This window comes from Sebastes fasciatus, chromosome 1 (assembly GCF_043250625.1).
Source record: "Sebastes fasciatus isolate fSebFas1 chromosome 1, fSebFas1.pri, whole genome shotgun sequence".
NCBI lineage: Eukaryota > Metazoa > Chordata > Actinopteri > Perciformes > Sebastidae > Sebastes > Sebastes fasciatus.
Window position 1 is genome coordinate 10320985 of NC_133795.1, and position 15973 is coordinate 10336957.

General features: G+C 41.5%; 2 protein-coding genes across 4 annotated transcripts in view; both read left to right on the forward strand.

Moving 5' to 3' along the window:
• Window positions 1–15973, forward strand: part of gnrh2 (gonadotropin-releasing hormone 2) — a 278332-nt gene that overhangs the window by 244206 nt on the left and 18153 nt on the right. The gene's annotated exons all lie outside the window — the stretch shown is intronic.
• Window positions 1–15973, forward strand: part of ptpra (protein tyrosine phosphatase receptor type A) — a 37840-nt gene that overhangs the window by 12504 nt on the left and 9363 nt on the right. For 2 of the 3 annotated variants that reach the window (XM_074622426.1, XM_074622516.1), the window contains exons 2-16: window positions 3291–3337; window positions 3573–3654; window positions 3755–4171; window positions 9478–9577; window positions 9860–9933; window positions 10421–10557; window positions 11782–11872; window positions 12137–12213; window positions 12304–12340; window positions 12431–12528; window positions 13040–13093; window positions 13962–14081; window positions 14584–14750; window positions 14844–14979; window positions 15339–15488. In XM_074622426.1, coding sequence (XP_074478527.1) covers window positions 3317–3337; window positions 3573–3654; window positions 3755–4171; window positions 9478–9577; window positions 9860–9933; window positions 10421–10557; window positions 11782–11872; window positions 12137–12213; window positions 12304–12340; window positions 12431–12528; window positions 13040–13093; window positions 13962–14081; window positions 14584–14750; window positions 14844–14979; window positions 15339–15488 — 1761 coding nt within the window. In that variant the 5' untranslated portion in view covers window positions 3291–3316. The remainder of the gene's footprint in view (window positions 1–3290; window positions 3338–3572; window positions 3655–3754; window positions 4172–9477; window positions 9578–9859; window positions 9934–10420; window positions 10558–11781; window positions 11873–12136; window positions 12214–12303; window positions 12341–12430; window positions 12529–13039; window positions 13094–13961; window positions 14082–14583; window positions 14751–14843; window positions 14980–15338; window positions 15489–15973) is intronic. The other variant, XM_074622587.1, reaches the window with a different exon arrangement.

Here is a 15973-nt window from a genome sequence, read left to right on the forward strand (position 1 = left end):
CTCCAAACATGTTATCTTGTAGCACACAATAATAAGTTATTATTGTGTATATAAGATAATAAATATATAATCTTTCGGGACCTTGAAGTTTTCATAATTCTTCAAGCCATTTTGCACGTTGAGGACTTTTGCTACTATAAGTACACGTTGCTGGTAATACTCTAGTACCTTTACTTGAGTGGAATTTTTAATTTAGCGGCTTTTACTTGTAACAGAGTATTCTTTACAGTGTGATATTGTTACTTTTACTTAAGTAAAGGATCTCAGTACTTCTTCCACCACTGCCCACAACCTCTCCCTCACTGATTTATCTGATATATGAATTTAAAATACTTTTGGCTCAGCAGGACACCGATGTACTTGCACACTCATTAACTGTGAAAAGTGCAAAGGGTGTGTAAAGGCTGTGTTTTCCTGTCTTTGTTGTGGTTAAGACATAATTAGAGCCGCAACAATTATTTGATTAATCAATTAGTTGTTTGACAGATAATGAATAGGCAACAAATTTGTACAAATGTTGTTTTTTCCTAAACCTAACTAAGTAGTTTTGTAGCCTGAAACTAAGCAAGTGTTTTTGTTTAATTCACAATGTTAAGCATGTGTTTACTGCGACCGAAAAGTGATGCCGAGGGGTCTGACAAAGCGTCAGTATGTGACGAAGGTAAACTGATTACCCGTTGGTCGGACAAAACAAGACATTTGAAGACTTCACCTTGGCCTCGTGGAAACTGGTGAACACATTTCTCACCATTTTCTGACATTTTATAGACTGAACGATTCGTCAGTTAATCAAGGAAATAATCAGCAGAATCAATAATGAAAATAATTTTTAGTTGCATCCCGAGAGACAAATTCAAAACAAGAGAGACGGTCTTGATGTAAGACCTTCCTGTCAAATTTAGAAGCATGTCTATGAATAGAACAGAAGCACTTCCTGCTCTTATTTCTCTTTAAAAAAGTGTGCCAAAAGAAACTTCTCCAAAATACCGGTAGTGTGTACCAAAAGGGCCTTTTCTAGCATTTTGATAAATGTACTAAAATCTGTCAACATTTTTTCGATTGTCCACTTTTCTGAAGGCATGAGTTGTTTTTTTGGAAGCAGACTAAATGGATGCATGACTGGGTGACACAGAGAGAGGGAGAGAGGGAGGGAGGGAGGGATAGCAACAATTGGATTTGTAGGTTAATAGCATCCTCATTGACAACAGAAGTTGCTCATCATGCCCCAATTCAGGCTGCAGCCGGAGCCAAACAGCGCTCTGCTAAAACCAGAGTGTAAGTACTGCAATGAATGAGCTTAGTCCACAACACCAGAAGATTGGCAACTGGCACTATTAGAGCTTTTAGCGCCCAATTTATCCTCTGCCCACTGATGCAATAATCCCTGATGTAAAGCATCGTTTTTTGTGTGGTTAGCGCTGCGGTGTTTGGCTCGGTGCAGCGCTGGAGTATCGCTGTAAGCAGAGGCAGACGGGCTGGATTATTCCAGGGTCAAGACCATGGGATTAGGTTCCAGGGATTATCACAGAACAGTGAGGGAGACAACAGCGTTGTTGGCCTCTGGGATTATACGAAAGACTGACAGTCAGCCAGGCTGACCGACCGACCACCCGGCCGCCGTAGTGCTTTCTCCGAGTCTGTCTTCTCCTCTGGCCTCGACTCGCTCGTCCCCGTCTCAGCTGGTGAAGAGCGTCTAAGTGCTGATTCACTGTTACTGCAGGAATTTAAATGTGACACTAATTCTGTTCTGGTCATGCTGCTGGTGATGAATGTATCACCGTCAACACATTTTTGAGATGAAGAGAAGAGCTATGGTTGAATTCAATATAAGCACAATGCTTTGTTATAGTTTTTTTTTTAGAGCTGCAACAATTAATCGATCGTCAACTATTAGATTACGCGGCAACTATTTTGATAATCAATTATTTGGTTTGAGTCATTCTTAATGAAAAAAAGTCTAAATTCTCTGATTCCAGCTTCTGTGAATATGTGAATATTTTCTGGTTTCTTTACTCCTCTATGACAGTAAACTGAATATCTTTGAGTTGTGGACAAAACAAGACATTTGAGGACGTCGTCTTGGGCTTTGGGAAACACTGATCGACATTTTTCACCATTTCATCACATTTTAGAGACCAAACTACTAATTAATCGAGAAAATAATCGTCAGATTAGTCGACAATGAAAATCGTTAGTTGCAGCCCTATCTGTCAAAGTTAATGCCATAATGACGCTCTAATGCAAATTTGTTTAAGCGCCACAAAATTTTTCTAATGCATTAACACAACTTGCTATTTTTCGGTTGTAGTGGGCTCAGTTTTAAAGCTAGAGTGAAGATGCTGGCATCATATGAAACTATAAAAAAACTTAAGGAATCCATTGGTACCAACCATGTCATACTAGCTTGTCGGGAAGGAGGCTAAATAACGATTCTAACTTCTGCTGAATTTTAGCGAGAAAAACCCGACATGGCCATTTTCAAAGGGGTCCCTTGACCTCTGACTTCAAGATATGTGAATGAAAATGGGTTCTATGGGTACCCACGAGTCTCCCCTTTATAAACATGTCCACTTTATGGTAATCACATGCAGTTTGGGGCAAGTCATAGTCAAGTCAGCACACTGACACACTGACAGCTGTTGTTGCCTGTTGGGCTGCAGTTTGCCATGTTATGATTTAAGCATTTTTGTTTTATGTTAAATGCAGTACCTGTGAGGGTTTCTGGACAATATTTGTCATTGTTTTGTGTTGATAATTGATTTCCAGTTATAGATATATATATACATTTACAGAAGGCAAGCATATTTGCCCACTCCCATGTTGATAAGAGGATTAAATACTTAACAAATCTCCCTTTAAGGTATAATTTGAACAGATAAAAAATGTGTAATTCATTTGCGATTAATCGTGATTAAATATTTTAATCGCAAATTTAATTGACAGCCCTAATCGATACATATCGATCCAGATTGATACGTATTGTTACACCCCTAATGAGCATATCAACGTGGTATGATTCCACTGGAAGTCGCCAGATGATATTGAAGTATTTTCCAAGCCCTAATAAAACTTTTAGGGAAAATACTCAGCATGCCATCTTCACACATGTGTCTCTGAATAGACCGCATAATTCTTCCTGTGTGTCTCAGAATGCCGTCCTACATTATTCATCCTGATACTGATCTTGCAAAAAAGATTTTTGCAAGGAGTCAGATTTAATAAATAAATGATAATATTTTCTAGACTGTAAAAGCAAAAAATGATGATGATGTGTTCTGTTTGCGTTGTAGGACCAGGCTGTGCGAATGAGTGATTGATGCCAACTTCGCTTCTTCAGGTAAGCGGCGTTTATCACACACAGACTAACCTTATGCAAGTATTTCATTTTCATTTCAAATGTAAGAGTATTACCTTCCAAAAATGAGCATGTGGGATTAGGATAGAGGGTTACAGAACTATATTATACAACACGTAAAACCCTGAATCTCTTGATTCAGCAACTGATTTCAATGAGATTTGAGGTTGTTTTTTTTTACTAATACTCTCTTGTCTCTTGTGCCTCCTGCATGCAGGGCAGAATGGGTGTGTGTCCCCTGCTCCTGCTGCTCGGCGTCGCCCTCGGGGCCTCAGCCCAGGATCATGTCCCCATCACAAGTACGAACCACGTCCAAATTCCTTTACTTGCTCACCTTCTTAAGTCTAAAAGGCTCACAGTGAAGAATGACATTATATTGTGCTGTCTTCTTCTCTCCAGGTCCTCCAAATATCACTGTCAAACCCACAGACCCTCCTGTCGCACCCTCCCTCAACTTTACCACAGGCCCACCCACAACGCTCGCCCCCACAGTCATCCCGGTGACGACAATAACAACCACAACAACAACCACGAGCCCAGCTGGCGAGGGGGATGCACAACCAGCGGGTCCTGATGGCACCGGGCGGCTGTTACCGGTCCCGGCTCCCTCACCTGAAGCTCCCACCGATGCCCCTCAGGCACCGCCGAGCACCGAGCCTCCCCCTCCTCCCACCCCAGCGGGGGGAGACAACGAGAACACAGCCCTGCCTCCAGAAACCCCATCTCCAGATTATTCAGAAGGGGATGAAGTCACTGAGGACACGTTGGCCACCACAGAATCTGGGATGGGGTTCACCTCGGACACCAGCCCACACGGTGAGTGTCGGTGCATATTCAGGGCACTGCGTGTCCGTTTATTTAGCGTGAGAATACATAATCTCTCTCGACTTCTTTGGAGGGAATATCCACCCTGAAGCACCATCCCCAGAGTTAAAGAGCAAGGGATTAGCCCAATTTCTAACCTTTTGAGGAACTAATTGCGTTTTGATCAAAGTCTAGTCTAAATTAAATTCCCGGGCCTTTTTAACCCCCAAAAAGGCCCTGGTCGGGGGGTAGTACTTTCTGAAAGTACCGGAACTTTTAGGGTGGGGTTTGCAGGAATGACTGTCGCTGATTTGGTGAAACACAAACATACACACACACACAGTGCCACTGCTTCAACAGATTCAACTGGTTGCAACTTGTGTAACAAGTATCGATTTAGGACCGATTTTAGGACGAGGGGAGAGCATGTGTCTTTGTTTGATAACATAAAAAGTAAAGTTAGGCTTTGCTGTCTGCTTCCCGACTCATTTTGAATAAGACCGAGAGAAAAAAAGAGAGAGATCGGCGGGCGAGCCGGTCGATAGGAGACACAGACATGGTTATTTTTTTCCAATTAGTTTTTTAGATGACGGACGGGCGCACTGAACTGCAGGCTGCAGAGCGTGTTTACCCCCGCTACCACCAGAAGCCCTCGTCCCATGTCATGTTGCTTTGTCATACGTCAGCGGACTAATTTGTCTAATCTTTAGACCGCGGTGGAAACGCAGACAACAATGGACTGTATGAACCTTTTAGTTCCTCGAAAGGTTGTCCCAGAACTGAAATAACCAGGACTGGTGGAGGTGGAAACCCAGCTTTTGTGTCTAAACTTACTATAAGCACGCAGCACCTTTCTATATTCATTACTGGGACAAATCATAGAAGACACAGAGATGCCAGGCGCTCCACCAACGGTAGCCTCAATAGACCCAGACCCAGACACCATGAAGCTGAAAAGATATGCTGAGTTGTGATTGGAGAGGCTGTGACTCATTTTATCTTGAATGGAAAAACACCCACTCACCATGGCGTGGGTATCACTTAGTTACCGTTCTCACGTTCACTGCAGTTGTTCAGAGTCATTCAGAGAAGTGTGGGAGATCACTAAGGCAATATTCAGACCCTGTGTGTTGTACCCAGATATTTGCGGATTGTGTCGTGACGGGATATCCGCTGTGGCAAGACTGCAGTTGCTGCTTAACAGAAAATAATAGACTTGATGACTGTTGTGCTGTGGTTGTTCTCATCCAAGTTGTTTGTCCCTGGAAGAGCAGCTGTATACAGCTGTGTCTGGGAGTTTTTTTCCTGCTTTGCACACACTATAAAGAAGACTAGTCAGTCCTTTAATGCGTCCCTCCTAAATTTGGTTTGAATTCTCAACACATTTTGGGTGCACTGAAGCATGTATTTAGAGCTGCCGCCACTTGTCATCAGATCATATCAAGACACATTTCGATGCCACGTGTGAACACGGCCTAACTAAAGTAAAAGTACTTGGATACAACAATAAAACTTCATTAGAATACTTAAACATCAGATTGATGTAGAACCTCATAAGAGTGTCAGAGCGGTTTTGTTTTGTTGCTCCATCTAGCCGTGTGTTATTCCTGCAGCCTGGCAGAGCAGCAGCAGCAGCAATAGCTAGAAAGAGCGAGCAAGTGAGCTTTTCTGGTCAATAGTCGACCTTTTAATATTTTAGATAGTCGGACACTTTTCTGCTTTTAGACTCCATTGTAGCAGCACTGGAAATATCCTGACGTGACACACCTGCATTTGACCAGTCATCCATAAGAATCCACCGAACCAGACGACCCAGACGGCCAAAAGCTGTTTTTTTTATGTGAAAATAAACAGTGTTGAGGGAGGATTTCTATATGTATCGCCTTCGCTTTATGAAATGCTGCTTTTGAGTTTAGGTTTTTGTAGTAAGGCTGTCAAATATTGAATCACAAATTAATCACACATTTTGTATCTGTTCAAAATGTACCTCAAAGGGAGATTTGCCACGTATTTAATACTCTTATTGACATGGGAGTGGGCAAATATGCTTGCTTTATGCAAATGTATGTATGTATTTGTTATTGGAAATCAATTACCGGCACAAAACAATGACAAATATTGTCCGGAAACCCTCACAGGTACTGCATTTAGCTTAAAAAATATGCTCAAATCATAACATGGCAAACTGCAGCCCAACAGGCAACAACAGATGTCAGTGTGTCAGTGTGCTGACTTGACTATGACTTGCCCCAAACTGCATGTGATTATCATAAAGTGGGCATGTCTGTAAAGGGGAGACTCGTGGGTACCCATAGAACCCATTTACATTTACATATCTAGAGGTCAGAGGTCAAGGGACCCCTTTGAAAATGGCAATGACAGTTTTTCTTCGTCAAAATTTAGCGCAAGTTAGGAGTGTTATTTAACCTCCTTACACACAAGCTAGTATGACTGGTTCTTTAGGTTTTCTAGTTTCATATGATGTCAGTATCTTCCCTCTAGCTTTAAAACTGAGCCCGCTTCAACCTAAAAATCACAAGTTGTGTTAATTAGTGGCGTTAAAACAAATTAGCGTTAACTTTCACAGCCCTGATTTCTATATATATGCATCGTCTCCATTTCATGAAATGCTACCTTTTGAGTTTAGGTTTTTTCGCATTACAATTGACTTCAACACTTTAAAGCTGAAGAAAATACCTGAAATTTCAAGTAGTTATTCAGCTTCATGTTTTTTTAGCAGCTTTGTGTCTGTGTACTGACCATCCTAGTAATATCCTTGTAAGTGAAACACGACCCACGCCCCTTTCTTTTTTACATTAATTATTCATATTACATGATTCGAGAGAAATACACAAATCACCATTGAATGTAGCTGATTGATTTGGAAAGATGTTTTTTATTATCAAGTACAATAACAGCAGGTACGTTGTGAATCATCCTCGTCGTTGGTTAAACAAGATTTGCTTGAGTGTGTATTTGAGGACTTGCGGGGAAGCTGGTCAACATAAATACAACAGATGTGCCTGCACTGCTAATACGGTATGTCCATTACATAATCACTTTGGGTTCGTAGGTGTTATGTAATTGCCTCTATTGTCTCCCTCTGGCCGTCTGTGGAGCTTGTGTGTGTTTGTGAAGAGCGCTGTGAGCAGTTCTAGATGGCATTAGATTCGTCAAGGCTGCGTCAATTCCACATGATTCCTGCCGCCCCGTTGTGCTCCTGCTCCGTTCAATGTTCACATTGTCCGAGGTCGAATGCTGAAAAGTCCTGGGAATTGTGCCTGAAAATTCAACATAACCGGGCGGCGTTCCAAACAACTTTCCCCCCCGGAAAGTGCATATGAAGTCAAATGATGCGTTCTTTGCAGCATATTTTTTGTCTGTAACGTTAAGAGCCTTCTTGAATTTTGAGTCGGGCCCGTGGAACAGCTGATTTTGTCATTGCATTGTCACCACCACGGTGCAGCTTTCTAGAGGAATCTCTTCTTTTGTTGTGTCTTCCAGGCCGGTCATCAGCACACAAACGGCAGCCAGTTTTGTTGTGCACCAAACTCCTGTTGTTGTTCAGGCAAATCTCATCATCAAGTCCTTTGTGTTAACAGTGAAAGGTCACCAGGAAGACTATAGGATAGGGTTGCCTTCACCTCACGATGGAAACATAGACAAATTGGTCAGCTATTGTAATCATCACAAAGAATAGATAACTTGGTCTGGGTAAATATCTAATTTGTAGTGTTACATTTATGTGACCACAGTGCTTTTTCAGCAGTCAGCAACACCACATGCTTTCTGCTTTATGACAGAAAAGCGTATAATATTTACACTCTAAATAAATCATATAGAATTCGTCGTAAATATTTTAGTATTTTCTACCATCGCTGCTGTCTGCTGTCATCTTGGGTATAAGCAGTGATAGAAGCAGAGGGTCGAGCCTCAGTTAAACTGTGATTTATCTGCTCGCTCCAAAGGACAGCCTGTTGCTCTCGTTCCGCATCTCCATTTGTGTTTTGTTTTTTTCTTTCGGAAAGCCACTGAAATATTAACATGGACAACCATTATGGGAAGGAAAGATGCAGGCTGGTGTTGAAAGAGGCAAAGGTCACTTTACGACCGTGGCTTATTTTTTTTTTTACCCACATTCATTCATTCTAACATGTTAACAAGCTGAAAATCTGACTTGTCAGAATAAGTCATTTTTTAAGGGGAAAAAAGTCTAAATTCTCTGATTCAGCTTCTTAAATGTGAATATGTTCTGGTTTCTTTACTCCTCTATGACAGTAAACTGAATATCTTTGAGTTTTGGACAAGACAAGATATTTGAAGACATAATTTTTCACCATTTTCTGACATTTTATAGACCAAACAACTAATCGGTTAATCAATGAAAATAATTGTTAGTTGTAGCCCTACTTAGCATAAAGACTTATAAAACAGGGATGAAACTGCTAAACTCGCTCCGTCCGAATGTGACAAAATCCACATAATGGCACCTCTAAAGTAGAGCTGCAACGATTAATTGATTATTTGTCAACTATTAAATTAATCGCTAACTATTTTGATAACCGATTAAATCGGTTTGAGTCATTTTTTAAGAAAAAAAGTCAAAAATCTCTGATTCCAGCTTCTTAAATGTGAATATTTTCTGGTTTCTTAACTCCTCTGTGACAGTAAACTGAATATCTTTGAGTTGTGGACAAAACAAGACATTTGAGGACGTCATCTTGGGCTTTTTGGAAACACTGATTGACATTTTTCACCATTTTCTGACATTTTATAGACCAAACAACAAATCGATTAATCAAGAAAATAATCGACAGATTAATCAACAAGGTAAATAATCGTTAGTTGCAGCCCTACTTAGCATAAAGACTTAAAAAGCAGGGATGATACTGCTAAACTCGCTCCGTCCAAATGTGCCAAAATCCACCTAACAGCACCTCTAAAGCTCACTAATTAACAAGTTATATCTTGTTCTGTTGTGGTTTTATGGGTGGATGTGTGATGGACTCTTTCTTGGCTGTGCGCAGTGACAGCATTCAGTAACTTTGGTTTTTACACGGATTAAAGAAACATTATTATTGATTGATCAAATGTGTCCCATTAGTAAGCTAATAAAACATCCACATTTAACATATAACACCCCAAGCTTATGTGAAATTGTGTAATAAGCTAATAATTTGGTAATGGCAATGGAATTTGGCACCGGCGTCGAAACCAAAACACTGACTCATCTTAAGTGTTGACACACACTTTTTGATTTTATTCTTTTAATCAAATGCGTGGTACAAATCATTTTATTCTTCCTGTCTCCGATGTAGACAACAACCAGTCTGACGACATGCCGATCATAGCGGTCATGGTGGCCCTGTCCTCCCTGCTGGTCATCATCTTCATCATCATCATCCTCTACATGCTCAGGTTGGTGCAGGTCGATGTTACACGCTGCTGCTGCTCGCTATAGCTCGAGACCTGTGGCGAGGGCCTAAGGTGCTCCTGTTACCATGGCAACGACTGATTGGCATTCAGCTGCGAGACTAAAGCAATGTGTGTTTATTTGTTAGTGTGTGTGAGAGAGAAAGAGAGTGTGTGTGTGTGTGTGTGTGTGTGTGTGTGAGAGAGAGAGAGAGAGAGAGAGAGAGAGAGAGACAGACAGTGTGTGTCTGTGTATTAATATGCACTTTGATCTGTATTGATTGACAGGTTCAAGAAGTACAAGCAGGCGGGAAGCCATTCAAACTCCTTCAGACTGACCAATGGGAGATCAGATGACACAGGTAAAACACCCACACATGCATCAGTGTTTCTGTGTGTGTTTTTGTGTGTCTCGGCAGATGTGACTGCATACACACTTGGCACTAATTTATTTGTTTTGGGTCGTATCAGCAAATATGTACAGCCGGCTTGACCAAACTTGTTACTGTGAGTTGTTCCTGATAAGACTTGATTGATGTTGCTTCCTCTCACCGATAACATTTCACTGGTTGACTGTTGGCAGAAGGCTTTTGTTCGCTGTGATTACCTAACCAACAGGGCTGCAGTCAGCTCCCTCAGATAGTCACAGGGTTGACTCACATCGCCCTCTGGTGGCCACCTTTAGACACGACATCACATGATGAAGGCAGTACTTGATGGCTCATTTTCTCATACCCCTCTCTCCCATGTCTTTATCTCCACCTGTCTCACCCCTCCCATTCCTTCCCTCCTCTCCTCTCCTCTCCTCACCTCCTTGCCTCCTCCCTTCCTGCTGCCCGCCCGGCGCAGAACTCCAGAGCGTCCCGCTATTGGCCCGGTCGCCCAGCACAAACAGGAAGTACCCGCCCCTTCCCGTCGACAAGCTCGAGGAAGAAATGAACCGCCGCATGGCCGATGACAACAAGCTCTTCAGGGAGGAGTTTAACGTATGGCACACTCAGACACACACGCACACACACACACACACCCTGGTCTGATAACATCCTGAGTCTGGTATTCACCTTTAACCCACATCCCTCTAGCCAAAAGAAGTGAGACCCAACCGGGGCAACAAGTAGCCCAGCGGGGAATTTCGGTCGCCAGACGGTTCATGGAAAGATTATTAGAAGTTCAACAAATCTGAAAAAATAAAAAATATAATTAGATTTAAAGAGGACCTATTATGCATTTATGCTTTAACCCTTTCCTTTAGTGTGTTGTATAGTTTTGTTTGTGCATGTAAAAGTTCTGCAAAGTTACAAAAGTCCAAAGGGAGTTACTCTCCCCCACAGAAACACTGCTCCTGAACTGCCTGAAACACCTCGCTTGAAGTCCCTTCCGTAACGTGGTGATGTCACCAAGTAATGCATTTGCATAACGGCTAGTTTGGCACGCCCGCAAACAAAGCGGCGAAGTTCGAAAGAGCTCGGGGGGCGGTTGGGGGAGTCTAGTTAGATCACAGTAATAATAAACAGTTGAAATAATAAGCTTCCAATATAATAGTGAAGATCTCTAGAACTGCAACGATTAATCGATTAGTTGGAAACTAATCGCCAACTGTTTACTCCTCTATGACAGTAAACTGAATATCTTTGAGAGTTGTGGAAAAAACAAGACATTTGAGGACGTCATCTTTGGGCATTGATCAACATTTTTCTTCATTATCTGACATTTTACAGACCATCAACTAATCGATTAATCGAGAAAATAATCAGTGCATTAATCGACAATGAAAATAATCGTTAGTTGCAGCTCTAGAGCTCTCCCTTTATTGCATTTGTCAGATAATCAGCCTATTGTTGCAGCACATTCACACAAAATGTTTGATTTTCACAACACGATCATCGAGTCCAAAAGAATTCACAATAACATTATTATCAGTCAAACTCATTTTTAACTTTGTTTATTTTGAATTTTGTCTCTTTTTTGGCAAATAAATTACACTCAAAATACATGTGGAGAGAGAGTCTGTAACCATAACTGTACAAAAGTGTGATTAAAGAGGCGCTGGATTATTTACACAATATTAAAATATGTGTGTTGTTAACATGATAACAGTATTTCATTTTTAAATAGGACTGATGTTCTTGGTCACACAAAGAGATTTGAAACTGATCTGTCTGCTCTTCCTCCTCGTTATCTAAATGTATTTTTGTGTTGTGTGTGTTTAGGCGCTGCCAGTCTGCCCCATCCAAGCATCATGTGACGCCGCTTCCAAGGAAGAGAATAAAGAAAAGAACAGATACGTCAACATCCTGCCATGTGAGTGACGGCAGAACCACCACACTGTGACACTGACTGACATTAATAAAACAGCACTCAATGCCACCGAGTTCTTATCTGCTATTTCAAGAAACGTTTACCAGAACAGTTGTAGTAAATATCAGACAGCTGACAATCAAAGTGATTAACTGAGTTATATTTAAGATGGAAAAACTGTATTGCAGTAGTGTCATTCCCTCTCTCATTGTGCTCCTCTTTTATTTTTCCTCTCCTCTCTGTGTTTCCTGCTTCATTCTTCCTCAGACGATCACTCCAGGGTGCATCTCTCATCTCTGGAGGGAGTCCCAGACTCTGACTTCATCAACGCCTCCTTTATTAACGTGTGTATAAGTGCATAATTTTGCCACAAAAGAGACAATTCTGCTCTAAATATATATTTTGCATCTTAACGTCTCTTCTTTCTTCCGCAGGGTTACCAAGAGAAGAATAAGTTTATTGCAGCTCAAGGTAAGGATTGTGTCTGCAGAAACAAACTACCTGATTATTAGCTCATTACTTGTCCTCTCTGAGTTTCTGTATCTTGTCTCTGTCTCTCAGGACCGAAGGAGGAAACAGTAAATGACTACTGGCGGATGATCTGGGAGCAGAACACAGCCACCATCGTCATGGTGACCAATCTGAAGGAGAGGAAAGAGGTAGGAGAGCAAGGAGGGATGACGATGCATGTTTTTTTATAACATCATACAACAGCTTAAAAGGACACGCGTGTGCATTTTGTATAGAATATACATCCATAGTTGAGATGTAAAATAAATGGATAACCCTGTTTGAAAGCACAAAGTAACAAAATCACCTTCAACCTCGACTTGACAAAATAAAAAATAAAAAGACTTGCAGCTAGACTTTAACACCAATGACTCGTGACTTCACTTTGACTCGAGCCTTTTGATTTGAAAATACTCGCACAAAGACTCCGACATCGTCAGAGATGTTGGGTTTATTTATTTTTTGATTGATCCTTTATTGATTTATCGGGAGCAGGATTTAGTCGTGAGGTAAAAAAACTGAATTAAACTGAATTTCTATCTTTTGTTGTTTATTGCTAAAACCCCGAAAAATTGTGTGTTTTTGTTGAACTCTTGATTCCTTATTTTTTGTGAATATTATTGGAACTTACATTTGATTATCTCACACTTAATTTGGCAGGGGAACGGGGGAAAAGGACGCAATTGCGGACCAGAGGAATCTAAAAGTCACATCGTAAGCCATTTAAAGGGGGAGGGGAAACACCAAATGAAAACAGGCCTAAAAGGAAGGCTCCCTACACTCAATGTATACTGAAAAGACTCAAATTAAAACACCACTGCCTAGCACCTGACTAGAACATAAATTAAACAAAAGAACCAGCGAAGGCAGACCACACAGACCTAACCCACTCTAAGAGACTCCAGCTCTGAGAAAAGAACTAAATGGTGAGCGAATCCCACAGATAGGCTCACGTGGTACTTCTGCAGATTCACACACCCCCTATACTGATGGAGCAAAAACAAGACAGCACTCTCACTCTCCCTCTGACAAAGAGACAATGAGTCAGCACTGAAACCAGGAGTAGATATAGGCTTCAACAACCTGATCCTCATCAGAGACAATTAGGCTCCACAGCTGCTCCTCCTCAGAGATGATTAACCCAACCAGCCTGCTGAGTGGCAAGTGACCCTCACATAACTCCCCAGATTCACTTTGTCTGAACCAATCTAACAGCATGGAGAAAACCATGAACTAACGTTACTGAGCGCCAGTTTGGCAGTCAGTTACTCTGTTGTTAAAATGGTATTTGATTTGGTGAAGAGTGCATTATGACTTGTTTAGGACTCTAAACTCAAAGTTTAGGACTTGACCGTCTCGGCTCGGGCCTTGAGTGCAAAGACTTGAGACTTACTTGTGACTTGCAAAACACTGACTTGGTCCCACCTCTGATTCTTCCTCTATACTTATTCTGTCATAGATACAACATCATTAGATTATCGTTCATTTCTGATAACCTAATCTGTATTATCACTGTTTTTTTTTCCATTTCTGAAATAAATTGAGGCTGTTATTAATGTTGAATAAACTCTCTGTGTTTCAGTGTAAGTGTGCCCAGTACTGGCCGGACCAGGGCTGTTGGACATACGGGAACATCCGCGTGTCTGTGGAAGACACAATGGTTCTGGTGGACTACACCATCCGCAAGTTCTGCATCCAGCAGGTAATATCTTGCAGCCCAGTCGCATAAAAACGTGAATGAATGACACAATAGCGCGCAAGGTATTAAGCGTCCAATCAAAAATATGTTGCGTTGTTTTCGTACATATTTTACTTAGTTTATGTACTTATTTTAAGCCCAACCATGACATTTTTCCTAAACCTAACTGTGAACGTTACCGTAGTTTTGTTGCTTGGCGTACAAATGACACGGGGAAAAAAGAAAGGCATAAAAAGCGTCCTCATGACGTAATGTTGTGCTATTTATACGCCTTCCCGAGGCGAGACCGGGTTGCATCCTGTCAATATTTGTACCAGGATATAATTGTTTTATTCTGTGTTTACCCTCCACACATACAAGAGAAACACTGGTGTAGTGTGTATCAACAGATCTTTTAATCAGGGCACACACTACTGCAGACTAAAACTACATGTGAAACTTTGGATGTGCTGTGATTTAAGTTTAGTGAGAACCTAGATGACCCTCATCTTTATTTGCGTCTCAGGTGGGAGATGTGTCTGGGAAGAAGCCTCAGCGGCTCGTCACCCAGTTCCACTTCACCAGCTGGCCGGACTTCGGGGTGCCCTTCACCCCGATCGGCATGCTCAAGTTCCTCAAGAAGGTCAAGAATTATAACCCGCAGTATGCCGGGGCCATCGTGGTCCACTGTAGGTAAGTGGATCAAAGCGTTCTTTTGCTCTATTTAGTTTAGTGCGTCTTTTGTCTGCATGACGACTCATAACATGTCCTGTTTGTGTGCGTCAGTGCGGGCGTTGGGAGGACGGGTACCTTCATTGTGATTGATGCCATGTTGGACATGATGAACACTGAGAGGAAGGTGGACGTGTTCGGCTTCGTCACCAGGATCAGAGCCCAGCGCTGTCAGATGGTCCAGACCGATGTAAGTCCAGTGTTGACATAACTGAATTCCCAGTCTCTCCCATGATGTGTTTGTTTTTTTACTTCCACTTGCTCTTCACCTTCCTCTGCAAAGTTACACTGCACTGTAACTTTTATTCTTTCATTTTATACCTGTCTTATTCTATTTTAGCTGGTTTTTATTTTCTATTCTCTTGGATTTTTAATGAATTGTATTTAAATGTCCTTTTTATAATGTTTCTTTTGCACTTTGTCTCAATGCTTTTGATGTTTTATGTAAAGCGCTTTGAATTGCCTTGTTGCCGAAATGTGCTATATATATATATATATATATATATATATAAATATATAAACTTGCCTTGCCTTCTCTCTGTCCCACAGATGCAGTACGTGTTCATCTTCCAGGCGTTGTTAGAGCACTACCTGTACGGAGACACGGAGCTGGAGGTGACCTCTCTGGAGTCCCACCTGGCCAAACTCTACGCCCCCGCACCTGGAGCTGGCTGCAGTGGTCTGGAGGCTGAATTCAAGGTGTGTGTGTGTGTGTGTCGGGAAGGAGGGAAGCGCTGGCACTCCAGCAACGAATGCACGAGCAACTTTGAATTAGGTTTTTCAGTGTAGACTATATCAGAGATAATTTTTTCAGAAAGCAATTCTCCACTCCGTAAAAACTCCAAAAATCTTTCAACGCATTAGTCCTTCTGCTGATAGGGTTAGATGTGGGCTAAACCTTTGCGTTTATGGTGAACAGCTGATTTTGCGGTGAGCAGACAAGTGGTTTGTCATATCTGACCCGTTTTTAGTTTATTTTTCACCACAAAAGTTATCTCTCAAATATATAACGGCTATAATAAGCTATTTATTTAGGTAGGCCTAATTATTACTTAAAGTTTGATAGAGTCAATCTCCAAAAGAGAAGGTAGGGTATCGGCCGATTAATCGGCTATTGGCTTTTTCCTGCTCCAAACTGACGTTATTAAATCAGCCTTTAAAAATCCGCTATCGGACAACCTCTA